Source organism: Mustela erminea, chromosome 14 (genome assembly GCF_009829155.1).
Source record: "Mustela erminea isolate mMusErm1 chromosome 14, mMusErm1.Pri, whole genome shotgun sequence".
Taxonomy (NCBI): domain Eukaryota; kingdom Metazoa; phylum Chordata; class Mammalia; order Carnivora; family Mustelidae; genus Mustela; species Mustela erminea.
Window position 1 is genome coordinate 82,325,069 of NC_045627.1, and position 21,928 is coordinate 82,346,996.

Sequence of the window (21,928 nt, forward strand, 5' to 3'; positions counted from 1 at the left end):
CACTGGCCTCAAACCCAGTGAACAGCCTTAACATGGCCCTTTTTCAACCATACGGTTCTGAGAGCAGGGCTGAAGTCTGCATGAATCTGGGCTATTTCTGTCTCCCTTTCCCAACAGGCAGGCTGGCGAGCAGACATAATGGGACCTTGAATCATAAATTCACCTTGTTAGCAGGCAAAACACCATTTCCCTCTTCAGAGTCGTGGTGGCCTGGAAATAGGTCAAAGTATTTTAACATTTGTTCAAGCTCTCTTGAAAGGTTGAAGCCAGTTCTGCTCCCTGTACATCAGGAGGAAGCCAGCCTAGGAGGCTTCAAGGATCCCTCCCCAGGATCCAGATCGCCTGAACCTCTCCTCTCACAGCACCTGCCACGAGCAGGACACCTCCCCATTTGCAAAGCTTCGCCCGCACCATCCCTTGTTTGCTTTTCTAGAAGTTAAAGCCCAGAAAGATACGACGACACCTTCGGGGCCTCAGGAAGCAACTGAGCCAGAGCTTAAACCAACTCCCCTGATTTTCACCCAATGCACCTATCCCCAGTACCGCTGGTCCTGGCCAGCTCCTGTCGCAAGTCACCGGTTCGTAGCCAACCACGAACCTTCCCAGCTGCGCTTTTCATGCGATCACACCAAACAGCACTGAGTCAACACCTCCGAGCACAGGAAACCATTTGGTGAGACACGAGTCTTAAAAAAATAAGTTGCGTGACATTTATTTTGTCTTGTTAACATTAATATCTGTAGAAACATTTTTATTGTCAGTATAAAAATTAACAGGTTTTATTAAATACTTTCTCCAATTTTGTAACAAGTAGAATCAGTGTAATCTGCACTCATGTTGCATGGCTATAGCAAAGTGAGTAGGTGTTTGTTTCCAAAGCAAAACACGATACTTTCATATAGAACGCACAACATGACAACATTGTGTATGACGTTGGTATGAGGCCTGATCTTTTGGTGAGGTCCTGCCAGACTTAGGCAGAAGCAATCCCTTAAAAAGATGGAAGTATCTCCAAAACTATCAGCAGAACAACTCAGTGTTTCAATTTCTATGATGAGACGTGAAGATTCTAAAAGGCTTCTCTAACACCAGGGAATCTGGAAGCCATTATCAAAATCCACTGAAGAGAATACAGGCTAATCTGATTAACGTGCAACTCAGGGCAGAAGGCCAGCTGCCGCAGAGGAGTACAGTCGTCAACTAAGGTCCATCCTCGAGGAATGGATTAAGGCATCTTTTTAAGAGAACGTTGGTACCATTTGTCTTGGGAAGTGTAGTTGAATGTTCCAGGGGCCCAATGACAGAGCTGCACAGCAAACAAAAATACTCTCCTCCTAATGGGTTTGTTTCCTATCGGCGTTTTGGAGGTGTAAGAACAATCATTTGACAGCAGAGTTTAAACAGATAAATCAAAACTTCACCTTCCCCAAATTAGTCATACTCTGTAAATATTTCTCTTTTCAAAGAATCTGATAACTAGTTAAGTCCAAGCCATAGATCCACTAGTCCGATGTGCTGCCTGCATAGAAATGCCACTTAAATTACCAAACAACAAAACAAAACAAAACACAAAACTATAAATGATTAACTGTTTTGTATATTACCGATTCATTAATAAATTAATGTTATACCATTTTCCCTGAAAGCAAAAGTATTCTTCCACCTCTGCTCGGTGAAAATTAAGAAATTCTGTGTAAGAACAGCATTTAGCAAAGAGCTATTAAAAAAAGAGAGACCAATTTTCTAGGTGCATTGGGACATCCATTTAAAATCAATACAAAAAATAATTCCTTGTAAATATATAATATATATTTATACATAATTTGAATATATTTACATACTTCCAGCACCTATATACTGCCATTGTGCTCTGTAAGTGTGTGCTGACATATATTTTCTCCAATTATTACAAAATTCACAAGGAAGGCAGAACGTAAGTCTGCCTTGAGTTCGGAGGGCCCACAGCCAGGACCGACAGTGGGTCACGGGCATGTGGCGGCGCACGGCAGTCCACAGCCCCAGAAACATTCTTCTTCTCCTGCTGAAGATGTCAAGTTTCCAACTGTATAAATTCTTTACACGTGTGCCGATTACTTTTCCAATTATTTACTCCTCTGATCCATATATACAAGCGGAGCCAAGCGGCTCCTGGAGGCATGGCCTCCCTGCTCAGTGTGGCTAGGCTCCTGGCGCCGTCCCGTGTGGGGACAGAAGGACAGAAGGACAAGCTCATTCATGTTTTAACACTGCCGTTTACGTGTGGATACTGAGGAAGGCAGGGCTCGTAAGGCATGGGGTCCGGAGAGAAAACAGAATCATCTCCCGAAGAACAAGAACTCCTTGTGTCAGGGTAACTAGGTGAATACTGTTCGAGAGGCTGACTGAGGTCCAAGTACTCCTGAAAGAAGGGAAGAGAAGACGTTTTATTTCATCTCGGGTCAGGATAACTAGGTGAATACGGTTCGAGAGGCTGACTGAGGTCCAAGTATTCCTGAAAGAAGGGAAGAGAAGACTTTTATTTCAAATGCAGGCTCTTGAGATGCTCTACCGGAGCAGAGACGGGACGGGGCACCCCTGGAGGATTCAGGGACCCAGTCCCCCCTCCCCCCCCCGCTCCCACAAACACCTCCTCGAGACCCCTCCCCCACTTGATCGACCCGAGGCTGCCTTGAACTCTTCCATCATCAAGAAACGAGTGGCAAGGAGGGAATGGGAAAATTCTGGGCCCTCCAGTCCACTTGCACAGATCCCAACAAGCGGCTTGCTACGTGCCTCGTCGAGAGAGAGAGAGAGAGAGCGAGCACACAGTTGAAATCTGAGGCCCCACAAAAAATGAAAAAAAAAAAAAAACGCGATGTGTTATGGTTTCCGGGGACCCCTTAAAATAGTGGGGACTGTGAATATTTATTTTAGGAATTACGCTTTACTATTGCAGTTTCTAGGATAATTTAGGGGGACTCTGTCTCCATTCAGCGAGTAATTTCACAGATGGAATTCATTACTCTCAGAAGCTCTCTGAGTTTGAAAACGTAAACAGGTTCAGAAAAGGCTCGGATGTACTCGTGTATGTTAAATCCATAATGGACTGTTAAAGAAAAGTTTGAAATTCGAAAGGGGCTCTTCTGCTTCCTCCAGCCTCTGCTGGGGTTGCTGAGAAAAGAGCCCACTGGATGACCCAGGATAACATTTCCTCCAACTTATGGCAGGGCGAGAGCCCATGCCTGGTCTTGTATGGTCTGAGAGCTAAAAACATGTTTTGAAACATGGGCTAAAATGTTCTTAACATTTTTCAAAGGTTGGAGGGGGGAAAAAAATCCAAGGAAGAATAATATCTCTTGGCATTAAAATGACATAAAATCCATATAGAATTTAAATGCTAGGGTCCATCAAGTTTTACTCCGAACACAAACACGCTCATTGACGTGTTGTCCGTAGCTGCTTTCTTGCCTTGACGGCTGAACTGAACAGTTGGGCTCACAGAGATAAAGAAACGTTCACTATCTGGCCCTTTACTGAACAGATTCGCAGACCCTTGCTCAGAAACTATGGAAAGATTTCTAAACTGAGGAACTTCTGGGTTTTGTTGCCTCCACTGGGCTCACACGCTGGGGTGGTTCTGCTCCCACACCCTGAAGCCAGTCACATTCCAGGATGTGTGGTTTTGCTGAGAGGGGCGGCAGAAAGCGCAGACCACAGCACAACCGGCCCTGGTGTTATCAGAGAAGAAGCCGCAGAATGTTGGCGACTCTACATTTTAAAAGACCCCTCCTCCCCACTCCCCCAAAAATACCCCACTATAATTCATCACCAGGGCTGGCAAGGGAAAGAGTCCCCATCCCAGAATGGGGAATGTGTCAGTTCCAACAACATCAGCATTAACCGCACAACTGGAAACAAACACGCCCACCACATCAAAAGAGAACTTTTTGCTTACAATGATAAAAATGAAATTTTGTCCTAAATGGAACCATTTTTCTCAAGCATATGGTAATGATTTTCAGAAGGAAAGAAACTTCGATTTTTATATCCGTTAGACAATATGGCATTCTGCTTTTTTATTTTAGGATGCTAGATGTAAATTTCAGTATGAATGGGCCCACTTTAAATATAAATATTTAAATACAGAGCATCGCGCCTGGACTTAGGACCATTAAAATGGAATATCAGTGCTTTCCCAGTTTCTAAATGCAGCCATAAATGTTCAGATCTGATAGAGGACAGAGAGGGGTATCAGTGGATTCCAAGTCTAGGGTTAAAGGAACTTACACTAGAAACAACAATTTTGGCAGGAGAAGAAAGTTGCTTTTTTTCCCCTTGAACTGTTCCTTTCCTTTCAACTTCTGAAGGTCAGCTGTATTCATTTAAATGCAATCTCCCCTTTTATCAGCTACAGTTAGACGCACAAGATAATGTTGCTGGCTTAAGGCTTCATATCACAACATCTGATTTAAAAAAAATCATTCTAAAACTATTAAATGTATTCTAAAATACATTAAGTGTATATTTTTATTCAAACAATTTTAACCTCTTTTTGTTGTTGTCAAGAGAAATGGGTTTTGGGACTTTTTTCCCGTTTGAAGGAAGACTGTTTGCTGTATCCTCATTAAATATCACAAATTGATTCATTAACCATTTTTCGTGGGATTCTTCTGACCTTGGTGGGTTTATCATCTTCCCTGCTCAGATCAGACACTCTCCACAACCCTAGAGACCACTCTGTCCGCATGCTGAGCACTACCGTGACTGGATTCTGACAGTCAGGGACAGACTGTGTTTGCTTCATTGGTAGAGATTATAAATATTTTCCAGATAAATATTTTAACAAAAGGGTACAAGTTTTCACTTAAAAATCATAAATCCCAGGGGCACCTGGCTGACTGAGTCAGTTAAGCATCTGACTCTTGATTTTGGCTCAGTCCAGGATCTCAGGGTCATGAGATCGAGCCCCACGTCAGGCTCTGGGCTTGGCAGGGAGTCTGCTGGAGATTCTCTCTCTCTCCCTCTTCCTCTGCCCCTCCCCTGTTCACTCTCTCGCTCTTTCTCAAATAAATAAATCTTTAAAAAAATCACAAGCCCCTCATTATATGAAACTGTGTATACATTCACATGCACACGGATGGAGACCACATGCCCCACGCCACTACCAGATGGTCACGGCGGACTGCACCGTGCGCGTGAAGCTAGAATGGCAGGACGTCACTGCTTCCAGTGCTGACCACCAGGTCAGCAGCTCCTACGTTCATTTCTAGGGCACAGAAACCCAAGCTCCTGACACACAAACCCAAATGCTGCTGTTGGGACACTTCTTTCGTCTCCTCACTGTCCAGCCTACCACAGCCTGGACCCACCACCCGAAGGCCACAGAGAGCGGCAGCCTCAACTAGGGCCCTCGGTCTGGTTTCCTGAGTCAGAACTCTCGAATCACAGTCCTGAGAGAAACCAGGATTTAGGAGGAGCACACATTTTAACTCTGCCTGACCCCTGTGGGAAAACAATCACCTATACCACAGACTCCGACGGGGGAGGTTGAATTGGAAAAGCCCCACGGGCCTCCCAAGAAAGGACCCCAGGCTCCCGGAACGGGTTCTTACCTCATTGGTTGTGAGAGTGAGAATCCGATCCAAGTCTTCTACCAACTGTTTGAACGTCGGCCTCTGGGAGGGCACCGCATGCCAACAGTCCCTCATCATCATATACCTGGGAAACAGATTTCCTGGTGAATTAACTCTGTTAAGGACGAGGTGCACGGCTACCAGCCAGTGTTAACCGTCGCTAGGGAGATGCGTCCTGAACTATGAAGATCTATCAGAACTTTCCAAATTAGAAAGCAGTTATCTGCTTTCCAAAAAAATTCACTGCTTAATTTGTCTTAGAAGGCACTTTGAGCTACAAACACATCACTTTACACCCCAAATGTTTTAGGATAGTGTCTATGCCCTCAGGAGAGACATCTTTGGGGCGGACTTGTGCGTTCCTGTGACAGTGACACAGCACGGTGGTTATCACACCTTTTGGGCACTTTCAGACGCTGCGGGGAAAAGCCTTCAAGGACCCACGGGCTCTCCAGTCTCTTCCCGGCACACCCTGCCCCCTGCCCCCCAGCCGCTGCTCCAGACCAAAGCTGCTACACATTCTTCTCCCGGACACTTCAGGTTTTATTTTAATGATTACAGAGGACAAAGCTTCCTCAGTTTTAAAAAAACAAAGTTTGAAAACCACAACTTTAACGTAAGGTTTTCATGAATTAAGCTGCCATCCCAAGGCTGCACATTAACTTCCTGATTAACTCTTGGACAGGCCTAGGGTCCCAGGCCTTATCTTGATCATGGGTTTCGACAGACCCTCTATATTAGAAAAAGCAATAGGAATGACAGGCAGCACAATAAATACCTTTATATAATATACTATAAAAATGTGGCCATTCATCAGATGTCCACTGTACAGTGAAAAGCACTCATGGGATTACGGATATAAAATCCCCATGAAACGATACACAATAGACCACAGTCTCCGGGACAATCACTCTTCTTAGTTAATCCTAGGGGGGTTGGGAAGAGAGACTCCCTTTCAAAGCACTGATTCTACTGCACAAGACGCATGTCACAAACACAACGTAATTCCACTTGAAGTGTGGACCAGGCTTTTCTCGAAACCAGCTCATGGTTTTATAGTCAGATCTGGGACTCCAAAGATGGCACCTGGACATATTCTTAATTCTCTGTGCTAGACTATGGGTAGAACAGAGGTAACCAGACACCGGTGTGCTCTGAAGAAATGTGGTCAACTTCAATCCATAAGAGCCATTCTCAGCAGTCGCCCACACCATTGGCTGCACTGGGGACAGACACAGGTCATGAGGAAAGGCTGTGCTTTCTAGCCTGCGTACGAGAGAAGGCCAGTTCCATCTCCCTGACCCTCTGAGAAGAGACAAGAGCAAAGCACGGCCCAGTGGCCCAGGAAGACCACCGAGGCTCGCTCTCTAAGAAAGTCAGACACCCTCAGCCGGGAAGCCCAATGCCCTGAGTTAGAGGTCACTCCATACACCTCGGAAGGACGTTTTCTCTTTTGGACAGTTAGGGCCATCTGTGTAGCCATCCTCCCCAGTCCTGGGATTAAGCCCAGAAAGCTTCAGCAGGAATTCTTCCTAGGGCCTGTACGGAAAACCAGGGGCCTTAGGAAACCCGAAATAAGTTGGGAGAGAGTGAATGGCATCACGCGTCCGCTCGGTGTCAGGAGAGAACAGGGTCCTTACAGGTCGCTGGTGCAGTTTGCTGGCTTATCCATCCTGTGTCCGTCCTTCAGCAGCTTAAATAGTTCCTCCACCGGGATCCCTGGGTAGGGGGAGCCCCCCAACGTGAAGATCTCCCACATTAACACCCCGAAGGACCAACTGCAAGGAAGAGAGAAAACAGTGTTACCGACCCACCTGAATCCCCAAAACCCAAACGGACCCAGTGGATAACGTCAGCGCCCACTCACTTCTCCTGTTCAGAGACGAATGGCCTGAACCCTGCTCCAGTTCATCCCACAGGCCCCTCCCTGCCCCGAAGGAGCATCCTTCCCAAATGAGGACATGAGGGATGTTCCCTTGGAATTTTCCGGCAACAGACAACAGAGTAGGGCTGGGAAACCATCCCTCCATTTTTCTGGTTTTTGTTAGTGGAGATCTGGGGCGGTTGCTCTTTTATTCTGACCTTCTTAAATGCAGCGTTAGCCATGGGAGGATCTCAGCTCCTAAGCTGCAAAATTCTTCATGCTCTCGTCCAGCTTTTCCATCAGCCTCTGCGCCTGACACCCACCCTCCCCCCCGGGGGGGCTGGGACCCACCAGTAAGGGCTGCTGACTGAATAAGGCCAGCAAGCCCATCCTGCGCTGTGGCAGTTGGAGCATCTGAGAGCACAAAGGTTTCACCACGAAGGTCAGGAAGGGAGCGGGCACCGGGCTGGGGTGACAATGAAGGAATCCCAGAGCCCGAAGGGTTTCCTACAACAGAAACTGAAAGCATCTCACAGGGCACCCTGGGTACCTGACCTCGTGGAGGCCCAGTTGGCCTTCCTGAGCCTCATTCAGGATGCTCGCCATTCTGGGGATCATCAAGCCAAGACTCCTGCATTTACCTACGTCCTCGAGGCTCAAAACACACACCCTTCCTGGCTCCCTTCAGGTTTGGGGTGAGCAATGAAACTCTCCCCAGTGTTGTCTAGAGCAAAAGTGGGAGCAAAATGCAGGCAGCTGACTCCCTACAAAAACGGGTTTCAGAATGCCTTTCTTCTAGGACTGCTAAAGGGGACCAGCAGCGACACCAGGCCTACCCCAGGGAGCCTCTTGGTCCCGTAAATAAAAATAGCTCAACTGATTTTTTTTTTAACTTTTTATTTTGGGCTAATTATAGACTCGCAGGAACTTGGAAAAAACAGTACAGAGAGATGCTCTGTACCTTCCCCCTGGTTTCCCACCAGGATAACTTCTTCCAACCTAATTTCCAAACCTGAAATTCTGAAATATCAGTTGAAGCCTGACCCTGATGGTATTTTTAAGTGTATCATAATGGAAACGTTATGCAGTTTTCACTCTATTTCTCTAATCTCATCAAGGATGGCAGGACGAGGTCAGATTTTTTCCGAGGACAAACAGAACAAGTGGGCCCCGTGGAAATCACCCGCCCCACTTGGCTTCTCCCTACAAGGACGAGCCCAGGATGCAGGGTCGGTGGGGGAGTAGGACACACCAGCCTCAGTAAAAAAAAGTTTCAGAATTCCTTCTTTCAGGGAGCAAAGAACACGCTGTGGGCCTGGCAAATGACACAGCAGCTCTGTAGTCGTAGATCCATGAGTAAGTTGGGGGGAGGGAGGAGCACTTCCGCCCTGGCAGGAGGAGGTTCAAAGTTACACACACACCCCCCCGGACCCTGTGCACTTTGAAGCTGGGCAGATTAGCAACAGCGCGCTGGTGACCAGCCTACCAGAAAATCCGCCCTTTCTGAGGCCGGCTCCTGCACCTTCCATCGATGTGTGAAATACGGCAGGCGCCAAAGAATGAAGAAGGGTGAATACAGTATTTTCGCAACCCAACCTGGCAAAGAAGCTGGAGAGAAGGGAGTTACTTACACGTCACTCTGGTGGGTGTACACGCGGTCAAAAAGGGCTTCTGGGGCCATCCACTTGACTGGAAGTCGCCCCTGCGGGTGTGGGTAAAAAAAAAAAGGTAAAAACTGCTAGATTACAACCAGTTTACTTTTGCTCGCTCAGCAGGCTGTGTCCTATCTGAGAGCCGACACTGATTGTCACGGGTGCGTTCCCAGAGCAGAAGTTGGTCCCCGCGGGGCCCGTGTGTAACATGCAAAATGCACAGATCTGGGCACACGAGAAAAATGCCATTTCTTTGGACTCTCACGATGCTTGATCTCCCTCACACAGAGACACACTCTGACCATCTCCTGGGCAAAAATCAATCCAGAAACTCCCAAGCTCTAGTTTTGGCTGGGGAAGTTCTTGACAAAGAGCCTGATGATGGTTCTGTGGACAAGGCTGTTTCACGTTTACTCCAAGTATCTTAAAGGCAGCTGAAATGTGCTTATTGAGAAGTTTGTCAAGAGTGTGGCCCAGGAACAGGGATAAAGAGCATAGGAATGAAGGCCTATTATCTCTCATCTGGAACATTCCGTGCCACCACTAGCCCCCTCCCTTCCACCACAGAACCACCGTAGACTTACGTTTGTGGTCTTTTTGTAATAGTCTATATTGTTGATATCTCTGGCCAGTCCAAAGTCTGCTATTTTCATGACATTGTTTTCTGTTACCAAAACATTTCTGGCTGCTAAATCCCGATGAATACACTGAAATCAAGAAAGAACTCGTTTCAAACTATTTCAAGAATAAAGAGAAATCATTCTCACTTCTTACAATGCAGACAGAAAAATACATCTTGGGTCAAAAAATGGTATTTCTTTTCTAATTAAAGGTAACTTAAAAAACCAAGGCCCCAATAATTTCGAAGAGCTAAGATACACCAAGCTGCCGATTCTCTTTTACTTGCAAAGGACCAACAACACTGTCACCCTTCCCAGGAGATCTGTACTAGATTATTCTAAAAACCTTTTATCTCTACACTTACTCTCCCACAGCCTTTACAGCCAGACTTTCAGAAGAGCTGTTCAAATTCCAATACCACATCGTCTTTACCTCCTGGTAGGTCTGCAAACACTCTCTTTCCATCCCTGCCCCTCCCAAAAGTTTATGGGGAACCTCCAGTCAGACCCAAGTGAGCTCTTCTAACCCCTCGGTGTTTCCTTCTGCAACTCTGGACGCTCCTTTTAAAAGCATTCGCGCTCCTTTTAAAAAACAGTCCCCACCCCCTCCCTTGAGTTCTATGCCATCCCTTCTCTTGGTTCACCCTCTCCCAGTCTAGCTCCTCTCTTCCCCTGTCCCTTAAAATGGAAGAAATAGCCCATTAATTTTGTATACTTCTACATATCCCCAGGGCTTCTAGTCTTAGATACACACGAAAGATCTGCAAATTCCTACCTCTCTCCTAACCTTTCTCCTGGGACCCTAACTGTCATCGTCCACAGGCTACGGGACATTTCCACTGTGACATCCTGTCAGCACCTCAAATTCAAGGCCTCTGCTCCCCTCATTCTCATCTTGGGTCTCTCTCAGTCCAAGAGGTACACACCAGAATTCTCCGCACACCCCTCCCCCGCTCTGCAGACGCGGACTCCCACAGGCCCCCGCAGTCTGTCCACCCCGCTCTGTCCCCACTTCTAGCCACACTTAGCCCAGGACATCACCACTGCCCACCCCCAGCCCCACGGAGAGCCACACTGCCCGCCTGACGGACTGGTCTCCACGCTTCCAGACCCAGCCTGGCCGCCCCTGCTATGCTCGCCACAAGCTGTGGTTCTCAAAGAACCGACCACGTCCTTTTCAGGCTTGTATCATGACCCAAGCCTGTCTGTCCACGCCCAGGCCTGGAGGACACCGGCCCACACAAAGGGCGCCACCTAGGTCTGCGAAACACCTGGGGGGGGGGGGGTGGCTAGGGAGAGGGGAGAAGAATGCAGACATGCTCCCTATAGGGCAGCTAATTCACAGTTCTGATACCTATTCTTCGGTCTCAGAAAGGTCTGGTCATGATAACTTCCATTTCTCCTTTCTGCAAATGACAGGCTTTGGTAAAGTGTTACACTTCAGTATCACAAAGCTTCATCATGGCACACGGTAAGGAGACTCCCCCATCACCATCCCCTACTTTTGGAAAAGGCGAAGTCTAAGGAAGTGAACAAAAAGTTCTACCAAATGTTTGGACAAGGGCTCCTGGCAAAGTTAACTAGCGGATGAAGAAAGGTTTTACCCAGCCACTGGACAAGGGTCAGACGGGGCTGCTTGTAGTTACGGATGCCAAGAAATGGCCAATAAAAAGGAACAAGCCACACTCTCACTGAAGAATAAATTAGGGATTACTTTTTCCTACCCACCGCCCAACAATTCCTTGATTTTAGATGCTTCTGTGGTCCCCTGGATGGGCGAAGACCGGGAAAGGGAGAGCAGGAAAAGCCCGCAAGGAAGTGTGCCTGAGCCTGGCCAGAACGGAAGCAGGAAACGTGAGCGCTCCCAGAAGCCGCCTGGGGATCCGGCCGGGGCGGGAGCCATGTTCTAGTTTGGAGGCCTCCTCAGATTGAACTTCCAAGCCCTCGGCCAAACTCTCCCGGCGGCGTGCTCCCGGCCGACATGAGCTCTGTGCATTTGGCAAGCTGTGTGGTCAGAAGACTCTGGATTCCCACACGCTGGGCTCCCACCACACATGAGGGCTCAACTCAAGAGACACCACAACAGTGACCTCCATCATTGTCTTGGCGAGAGGCAGGATGGAGCACCAAAGTCCCACATCCCACGGTGCTAGTAGATACCAACGCCCACCCTCTGGGCTGGACGGTAAGAGACTTGGAACCAACATACAAGAAAAAGAAAATAATTAACATTAAGCCAAATTCCCATCATCTGCAGAAATCGGAGCTGTTTTCCAGGGCAGAGCTGACCATTTACGTAACTAAGGCCCTCAGACCATTTGGCATCCATTTCTTAAGGAAGCGGAGAGCCACAGGTCATGAAGGGAAGGAAGACTAACATCCCTGGGGCCCAGACAGTGTGACGGGGGCCACTGCACGGCTGACTGACTTAAATTCCCAGGGCTCCCCATGAGATGGGTATGATTGTACCCATTTTACAGATGGGGAAGCTGGCCCTGCTTGTAGTAACAAAAACACCACCCACTCAGGTTTAACACTTTGAAGCAAGTCGAACTGGCTTTGGGATTTGGTAAAAAGCAAAATTAGTGTGCTTTGAACTAGAAAGCAAAGCTTTCATAATTTGTACAAGGTTCAAATACTCCACATTACCTTGTTGTAGTCTGTATACTCCAGGCGGTCTATTTACTTGCCCACCCCTAGCTCGCCACCAACACACGCGCACACATGCACACGCGTGCGCGTACTTCAACGGCTCAAGGACAGACCCCGCATGTTCATGTCTACATTCCCAGCACCGACCGCGGAGCCTGACCCAGTAAATGTTTACTGAGCCGAATTCATTATTGCATTCCATCAGTAATGAGCCAGAGAGCTCACTCAACAGTTCCTTAAGCGGGCCTCCAGCAAGGTCCTGGCTGGAGGGTAGGAGGCGTGCGTACGCGCAGACCGGAATCTGGCCCCTTCCCTGCTTCTTCACCCTCCACCGCCAGGAATAAGCCTCCATCTTTGCAGGCAGTCTCCACTCGAGGGGACCATTCTTAAGATCTTCAGCTACTGCTGGCTTACCACCAGCTCTAGGTCCTTAACTACAGGCAATCTTCTACGAAGGGCTTTGGAACCCTTCAAGGCCCTAATGACATACAACTCCATCCCTTCTAGCCCATTCTGTGTCTGTGAGCAAAGCCCTGACACAGGGCGTCTTATCAGTTCCATCTACACCCCCCCCACCAACCAGAGTGAGGCAGGGATTACCAGAGAGCAGCGAGGGAGGCTGGGGGACATGGTGGGTACTTGGCCAAAGGGCCAAGCCCGGGACCAGTGACTTTTCTCTGCTCTGTGGACCTAGGAGTCCCCATCTTGGAAATGAGGACAATGACTTAGGCACACCTGGTTTCGAAGGGGTCCTGGCATCTCCGAACAGTCCTCAGAATCCTTCTCCTAAAATCGCCCCTATTTCAGACATGTTCTGGTGTTATGGAGGATACTGTTCGGAAAATGCTCGTCCTGTGCCTAGCAGATGCTGAGCTCTCAAAACCTGGTACTGATTAATAATGAGAATTGCCCCCTTTCACAAAATCCCTTCTTCCCTATATTCAACAGTTCCAAAGAGGAAGGATTTCAGAGTCCTCAGGGCTGGGGAGCAATGAGGAGTCCACACGGGCTCTACCAGCCAGGTGCAAGAAGACACATTGTTTTGCCCCGTTCTGGGCGGAACAACACTCTGCCTTCCAGAAACCCGTCCTGTGGCCTCCGTGAACCATATCCTGCCTTTCCTCCCACCCCTCTGTGTCCCCTCGGCCTCCACTGCCATCAGGTGCTTTGAGCCAAGCTCGAGAAACTGAGAGCTCTTCCTACTCCCCTTCTGCTCTAACTCTCCCCGGCTAGAGGACCGCCCATGCCTGGGAACCACACTTCCTCTGCTGGCTCCCAAGGTCTCAGCCCAGGCCCCAGGGCTGAGCTTCAGCCCGCAGCTTCCTCCCGGCACCAGCCCTTGACTGGCTCTCCCTGGTGTTCAGAGCACCTGCCCAAGGGCCCACCAGGATCTCTGCCCACCGTCTTCCCCGACCTCCCGCCTCGGAGTCTTCCTCCTCCTGGTCCTACCGTCTGACCTCTCAGGCTGGAAATCATGAAGTATCCCAAGAGCAACAGCTGTCCAAAATCCACCTTCTTCTCCTGTACCTGCAGGAGCCAAGAAACTCGAGCCCAACACACCAGCACCAAGCTTGCGACCCATCCGTTGTGAGCAGCGTCCCAGCGAGCCATCCTCAAAGCACAGACCCGCCCCCGTTACCCCTGCCTAGGGTGCAGTCTGGAGGCCTGGCCCGGGGCCGTGAGGCCAGGAATGAGCTGGGCCTGCCTGTCTCCAGCCACATCTCACACTCGGCTCCTGGCTCCTGGCTCCTGGCTGTCCCCCGGCGGGGGCGCTCCCCAGCCACCTTCCCCCACCAGCCCCCCCCGACCTCCCACAATCGGTCTCCTACACGGCACACCTCTCAACCTTTCCCATCCTTATTTGTCTTCCCACACTTATTGTTGATTTCTCCTGCTGTCGCCCGAGGTTCCTGCAGCAAGAGGTCCAAGGACTCCACCCATAGCGGCCACCCACCATGGGAGCCTGACCTAGGGCGCGAGGCAGGAGTCAGGAGTGCTCGGGAATGTTCGCTTGAGGGATAATAAAATGACCGAGCCAGCCTTCCTACTGCCTTTGTATTAATAGCAGAGCCACGCTATATCCAAGAACTGCTTCCCCCACCCCAGGCGGGGAAGGGTACAGAGTGGCCCGGCCCCCAGACCTGGGGGGTCACGCTCCCCAGGGTTTAGTGAGGAACATTCGAAAGCTACAGTCAAGGTGGAAGAGGACAATGATGGTCCATGTGTGCGGGGATGGCTTGTCACGCCGGCTCTCTCCCTTCACAATGTCCCCCCAACACACAGCTTTGTATGCCTGAACCATTTAAAAGTGACTGCACACCTCACACCCTAACACGTCAACAATATCTCCCACCTTAATCCAGGACCACTCTCACCACCCCCAGATTGCATATCAATCCACTCGTATTATATAATGTAGACCCAATTCAGGTTTCCACTGTTCCTAAATGTTCTCTATAAAAGCTGCCCCCCTTTCCTACCCTGCCCAAGGCCCAGTCCAGGGTCACACATGGACACACGGTTATCCTGTCCCTTAAGCCTCCCTTAATCTGAACTTCCTTCCCAGTGGTTTTTGTCTCTCACAACTTGGACATGTGGAAGTGATGTCTTGTCAAATGTCCCCTGTTCTGAATATGACCCATTTCCTCATGTCGAAGACTTTTCAGTGGGGCCTGTATTCCCACACACGTGCACAATCACGGACACAAAACAGTTCCCTAAAATCTACAGGTTAAGAGCTTTTCCCAGAAAAAAAAGAAATCTGAGGAAGTCTCCAACTCTGGACCCCCTCGAAAATAAAACACAAACAAAAAAGAAAATAAAAAACAAACCAAAAAAAAACCAGAACATGTGGGAGCTCTGGCCACGTTCCAACACAGCCACAGAAGCAGCGGCTGAGGGACAGCCGCCCCTCCCTTCTCCCTGTGGCCGCAACCCTCACTGCTGTGACTGGGCAGAGCCATGACCGAGCCCAGGTCCCCAGTGACAAGGGGTCCACGCCCACAAGAGAACCTCACTTCTTTGGGGACCCAAAGAGCAGCATCAAGCCCCACCACAGGTAGGAAGGAACCCCACTTCTGCCCAAGGGGCAAGTTCTGCAACCCTCCCTCCCTGCTGAAGTGTGAACTAAGGCACGGTGTCCTGGGTCATCCAAAATGCCCCAGAGGACATCGGGGCACCTGTCTAACTGCTTCCAGAATAACTCAGATGTTTAAAGTTCCACTACCAAGTGGCATGCTTGGAATGCAGACGGTTCACCTCAGGGGACCTGGCCAATTTCGAACCAGAGGGTCACCCCGCTAAATGAGACAAAATAAACCCAGATGACACCCAGAACCCCGTGTTCCTAAAATGTCCCCTTGCGTGATCTTTAGTCGTAGAATATTCAAGGCCCTTCTAAGCTTAAAACTATAAACACGACACCCAAAGTCTATGTCCAAAAACTCATCCCAAAACAAATAAAGCCCAAAAAACTCATCAGAATTAAAGGCAGTGCCCCCTAACCTAGCTGTTCTGTGCCAAGAGCAGAATCCCAGGGGAAGAGACATCTTTTTTGCTCATCTCTGCCATGTCACGTCTGAGGCTGCTTTGGCTTTTAAAGAGCTCACCAAACCCCAACGTGAATAACGCGATAAATATTTTCCAGGTTGTACAAGACATGCAAGGGCTTGATTCAGCAAATGAGCACGTCCAAATCGCCTGTTTTCTTCACAGACCTTTCTCACTGGAGTCCACCCAACTGAGGAGAATGTGAAAGACTCACTTTCTGGGAAGCCAAGTACTCCATGCCCCTCGCCAGCTGGTAGGTGCAGGACACCAAGTCCTTGAAGGTCATCTGCTCCTCGGGAACGCGGTTGATGTCATAGGAGTACTCCATCCCGGGCGGCCTGCGGGCTCGGAGGTATTCCCGGAGGTTGCCTTTCGAGGCATACTCGACGATGACGTAGAGAGGCCCTGCGGATGGACAGGGCAAGCTCGCTGAGACAACGCACCCAGACCCGCCTTGGGAAGCTCAGCCCAGTTTTGTTTCTGATAACCCAGCACTTCTTTTTTTTTTTAAATTGAATCATACAGAAAAGCACACACAAAAACACAACACCTGCAATCACATCTTCCCCCAGAGATCACTGAGACTTGGGTCAAGACAGCCTCAGAAGTCCGAGTAGAAGAGACAGAGACACAGGAGCCTCCTTCCCTGCCACCCCCGGCGCACCTGCGCCCTCCTGCAGAGCAACGCTTACCATAAATTTGCCTCTTCCAGTTCACTTTAACCATCTGACATACAGATACGGATCAAGAAACAATGTTATTATTTTTAATCGTGTGTGTATATAATAGAGCTACAGCTAACATTTTTCCCTTACACGTTTATCCGCATGGAACCCAATCAGGCTGATAAAAATAAATCTAGGTCGTTCCTTTTCTATTCCTATCTACATTCCATCACACAAACACTATTTTCCTACATTTGTGGGCACTGACATTGCTTCCAGGTTCCGGCTATAACACATAGCGCGCAGTGAACATTTCTGTGTCTGCTTCCCGACACACACGTGCCGCCCTCTCTCCGAGGCATGGACCAGAGGCCGGCAAACTACAGCCTGCAGGCCGAATCCTGCCGACGGCCTCTTTCTGTGATTGAAGCGTGCTGGCACACAGCCAGGCTCATTCATTTCTGTACTGTCTGTGGCTGCTTTCTCGCTGCACTGGCAAAGGTGAGGAGTTGCCATAAAGATCCTAACGGCCACAAAACCAAAAATATCTACAATCACCCTTCCCAGAAAGTCTCCCAACTCCTGGTATAGACCTAGAAGAGAAAAGGCTGAGGCACAGATAGCCTTCTTCAAGTTTATAAATTATCGTCAAACTGATTTCCAAAGTGTCAGCTCTCCAGTGAGAGACGGCAGAGCACTCTCTCCTCTAAGGAAGGTAATGTGTCCCTTCGTCCCACTCTGTCCCTCTCCCGCACTATTGGGAGCTCAGCCATCGAGGCCCACAGCAAGACAGGACTTCTTCAATCCCCATTTTAAGGGATTTGCTAACCATAACACTGGGTCTTTTTTCTTTTTTTTTTTCCTCCTAAGATTTTGTTTATTTGAAAGAGAGGGAGACACAGCATCAGCAGGAGGAGAGGCAGAGAGGGAGGGACAGATAGACTCCCCCCTGAGCAGGGAACCCAATATGGGGCTCGATCCCAGGACCCCAGGATCATGACCTGAGCCGAAGGCAGACTGTTAACCCACTGAGCCCCCTAGACGCCCCCCATAGGGTCTTATTTTGAAAAATCCCTCTTAGCACTACAGAACAAAAACATAAGGAGACTGTCATTTCTAAACACCCTCCAGGTTATGCCCTAAAAACAGCAGGACTCTAGAAGGCCCTCCCATTCAAAGCCTCTCAACGCCTACCTTTCCCCCGTCCCCCTGTACGGTCACAAAGTCCCCTTTGTGTTCACGGCCAGGAACATCTTCCTAAGGGGATTTGAAAGAGAACTTTAAACATGCCCTTGAGGTGCCTAGCAGCAAGATCCAAAAGTCCAACCGTTTCTAAAATGATGTTAACACTGAAGCTCAAATTATTTGGATGAAAGCATTTTTTCCTCCTACTCACCATCCTGAGTACAGGCTCCAAGGAGATTTATGATATTTTTGTGTTTTCCGATCATCTTCATCATCTCCATCTCTGACACTAGATCAGAAAGATCTTTCTCTGTGGCATCATCTACAAACATTAGGTAAATTAAAACCCAGTTAGTAGTTTCCTCTAACCCATCGACAGCTGCGGCTAGTTGCCAGAAACTTAGTGGAAACAGCGTGAAATTGAATTTTAGGACCAGAAAACACTTTCTAAATCATCTCCCTCATTTTATTGGTAAGGGGGCAAAGGCCCAGACAGGGAACTGCCCTGATCCGTGTCCAACAGCTAATTTGGGGTCAGTGGGGTCAAAAGTCAGGATGAGAATATAGGCCTCTGATGCTAAGACCAATTCTTTTCTAGCAACCCTCCCGAGTGTGGGGGTGTTTCACTTTATTCTGAAGCAAGTCCACCTTCTGGCAGATCTACGGTGCGTCCAAAACACCGTATCGAACTTCAAGGTGCCTGAAAGCAACTGGGAGGCCAACAGAAAGAAGAGAAGGGCGAGGGGAATGGGGCTCCCCAAATCAACAGACTTTCTCCGGACCAAATGCCACTGATCCGAGCCCTTACAGAAGTCACAGACAGGTGCAGAGGGCACCTTGGAAGTGTTTACAAAAGTGTGTGTGTGTGTGTGTGTGTGTGTGTGCGCGCGCATTTTGAGCAGCAAAGTTTCATGCCTTCCAAAGGGGTCTCTGAGTCCCAACCTAAAAAAAATAGAAGCTTTATAAACCTCTGCTCCCCAATTTCAAGAAAAACAGCTTCGGTCCCATGTTCATGGGCTCATAGCTTCTGGAGAGTGGCAAGACTCTTCCCCATGGGCCTCCCTTCAAGTTCATTTGATATGAAAAACTCTGCATTTACTTAAAAAAAAAAAAAAGAGAGAGAGAGAGAGAGAGATAAAGAAATGCATAGGAGCCACGTGGCCAAAGGTTTTTTAACTTCACAAATGAATGAGCAACGCATTGGGTTGGAGCACGGGGAGGACTGTCCTGATGAGAGCCACCCACTGCCTTTAAGAGTCCCCAGGGTCCCCACAGGGCTCTGGGGCCAATGCCCGCCTCCACCCTTAAAGGGAAGGCCAGCCTGATTATACCCAGAGAAACAAACGCTCAGATCTCTAATTCTGAGCTCCAAAAACCAAACAAAAGTTCAGCCAAGAGAGACTGGAAGCCTAGGCCTTCCCCACGTTGGCCATGGTCGGTGGTCAGGGGCTGCTGAGGCTGGCTGTTGGGGGCACACAGCTACCTACACCTGCCACACAGGGGGGCGAGGGCACACGGGCGGACCCCAGCCATGCAGGACAAAAGCCAGAGGGCCACCTCTGCTGGTGCAGTTAAGCTGAGGCACGTGGGGCTGCTGAGCACCAGCCTCCCTCGTATCAAATCCCAAAGTGGAAGGGCTCAAAACACCCAGGCTTCCCAAGGAGCCATTCAGATCAACAGCTTAAAAAAAAAAAGTTGTTTTTTTTTTTAATACCATTTCCACCCTGCTACCTCCCCTCTCGGGCAAGGACAGGATGACCAGCACAGACAGCCCACAAAAGAAAAAGCCTAACTCCGGGAGCATCCACGATGGGACAGGCACCCACATCCAAGAACAGGCATCTCTGCCTGGACACACGGGAAAAGCTCCGTCCTTTCTCAGCCCCCAACAATAGGGTTTATAACAGAACCATTCCCTGGAACTCCTGTCCTAAGAGAATACCACGGAGCTGACAGTTGGAGGTGCTGTAAGCTCTTTGGCCGTGAGCATGAAGCAGGGCCGGGCGGTCATCCCACGAACGCCATGGGACATCTACATCACACAGTAACTGTTCACATGTTCCAGAAGGTTCTGCCGGGCCACCAATCCCGCTCCTTCCCTTTCAGCTCTCCAAGGGCTTCTCCCAGACCAGTGTCTATTCTGCGTTGTTCCTCTTACAAAAGAGGTAGGTCCTCCTCTCCCTACGCCTCCTCACTCCCTCCCAGAGACCAGCCTTCCTTCGTTTGCAAGTTAAATTCCGCATCCCCAGACTCATCTAAAGGAACCAATCACACATGAGTTGATTTTTCTAAGCACATACAGATATAGTGGGAATAAAAAAAAAAAAAAAAAAAAATCACGGTCCTCCACAAGGAGCTGACCAAGAACAATCGGGGACGGGAAGCCGCCCCTTTCTAACAAAACTGGCTTTTCTTTCTTGGAAGTGCACGCAGCTCAAGATAAATCGTCTGTCCAGGACGCTGATTTATACTGAAAACTTCTCAACCCCTGGGTCAACTATGTGCTCTCTGACCCCCTGCCATGATAGAGTTCACATGCCACAAAAGGAACATTCTTGATAAGGCTTCTCCCCAACCCCCCGCCCGTCCCCCTCCCCACGTACCTTTCAACATCTTCACGGCCACAGTGACTGCTTCCTTGGGCTTCTCTTTGTCAATCCCCACCGCCTCAGCCATGACCACTTGCCCAAAGCAACCTTCCCCTAGAGGTTTGCCCAGCGTCAGCCTAAATGTGTAAATAGGGGATTAGTGCAGAGCATCTGGTGAAGGGGAAATTCCAGAACGAAATATAAAAATCTTTCAGCGGCTTGCAAAAGCATGGAGCATTTATCATATGGAACTAATGAGGCCGGAGTATACACGCGCTTGAGTATTTTCTTAGTGACGTTGTAGAGAATGTCAATTACGGGCGGGACAGCTATTAAGTTTCACATTTGTGTTCACGATTTATTTTCTTTGTGGAAGGTATCCTTGCTAGTGAGGCGGTCAGCTTTCCTAAGTGCTAACAAGGAGGAGCTTCTGATCTCGGGCCAACTGAATATTCGTAATTTAAAATGTCTTAAAGAAAAACTGTTAAAGCTGTTCTTCTTTTTTAGCCTCTGTGAAGTGATGTCTTTAAAATCACTATTATTCAAATACCAGTGGATTTTACGGTCACATTCCTGGCCAAGTTACATGATATGAATCTTAAATGCATTTCAAGGAATCTCTAATTTTTCCCTAAAGGACAAAGACATTTCTAGAAATTGAGGAAAATCTTTCTTGACCTAACAGTTTAGAAATCCTTGACTACCCAAATTGTTAATGAAGAAAATCCAGAGTGAACACGATAAATGATTTTTCTAATTTCTAAGCTCAGAAACTCGGTGCCTGTCCAACTAATGGCCACATATTGTCTTTGGACATTCTAAAAGCCGACAGAATGGCGAAATCCTTGGAATGCTTATGAGTGTGTGTGTGTGTTTCACTTAAGCACAAAAAAGCAAAAGTATTTAGCAGCTCTTAGTAAATATACTGTATTTATGGTTAAGTACACAATGGTTTACAAAAGCTAAGCAAAGACTGAGGGCAGCGTACACTAGGCTGAGGTCATTCTGTTTCTCTCCTGAACTAAAATTAAATTTAATATCTTGGCAGAAAATAAACATTTGCATTGGAAAAATGGCTAATTTATGTCCCACTGCCCTGTTAGTACAAGCGCAACAATCCTTTCTTTGTGCCACCTCTGTCTCCAATCTAATAAACCGCTTCTAAATAGCCTTCATTCACTGGAAATCTGCCCCACCTACATTTGTGCTCAACTCTGTTCTGAAACGCTTAGCACTCACATTTTCCACACTCAGGACCCCCGCCCCGCCCAGGTGGGAGTGGACGGTTAGGCACACACAGACGTCCACTGTTGACGGCGTCACGGGCGGCAAGCACTGTGGCCCGAACCCGGGAGCCGTCATTTCTTAACGTCCGATCACAGCCGCCCAGGTCAGTCCGCTACGCACAGGAACGTGCGCATGAGCCCTCCTGCTTGTACGCCCAAAGGAAGGAGTGAGGTGGCTTCGTGAGAAACAGCCCTGTTCTCTTTCCACACTCCCCAGGTAAGGACACCATTCTTTGTGTTTCTCTCTGATGTCTC

The 21,928-nt window shown here is 48.7% G+C and overlaps 1 protein-coding gene across 16 annotated transcripts in view; it reads right to left on the reverse strand.

The window, feature by feature from the left end:
• Positions 1-696: 696 nt before the first annotated feature.
• Positions 697-21,928, reverse strand: part of FGFR2 (fibroblast growth factor receptor 2) — a 102,834-nt gene continuing 81,602 nt past the window's right edge. For 15 of the 16 annotated variants that reach the window (XM_032314042.1, XM_032314041.1, XM_032314052.1 and 12 more), the window contains 8 exons: positions 20,403-20,524; positions 18,011-18,121; positions 16,164-16,354; positions 9,713-9,835; positions 9,108-9,178; positions 7,253-7,390; positions 5,592-5,697; positions 697-2,398 (listed from right to left, as the gene is read on the reverse strand). In XM_032314042.1, coding sequence (XP_032169933.1) covers positions 2,234-2,398; positions 5,592-5,697; positions 7,253-7,390; positions 9,108-9,178; positions 9,713-9,835; positions 16,164-16,354; positions 18,011-18,121; positions 20,403-20,524 — 1,027 coding nt within the window. In that variant the 3' untranslated portion in view covers positions 697-2,233. Of the gene's footprint in view, positions 2,492-5,591; positions 5,698-7,252; positions 7,391-9,107; positions 9,179-9,712; positions 9,836-16,163; positions 16,355-18,010; positions 18,122-20,402; positions 20,525-21,928 lie in introns of all 16 variants that reach the window. The other variant, XM_032314040.1, reaches the window with a different exon arrangement.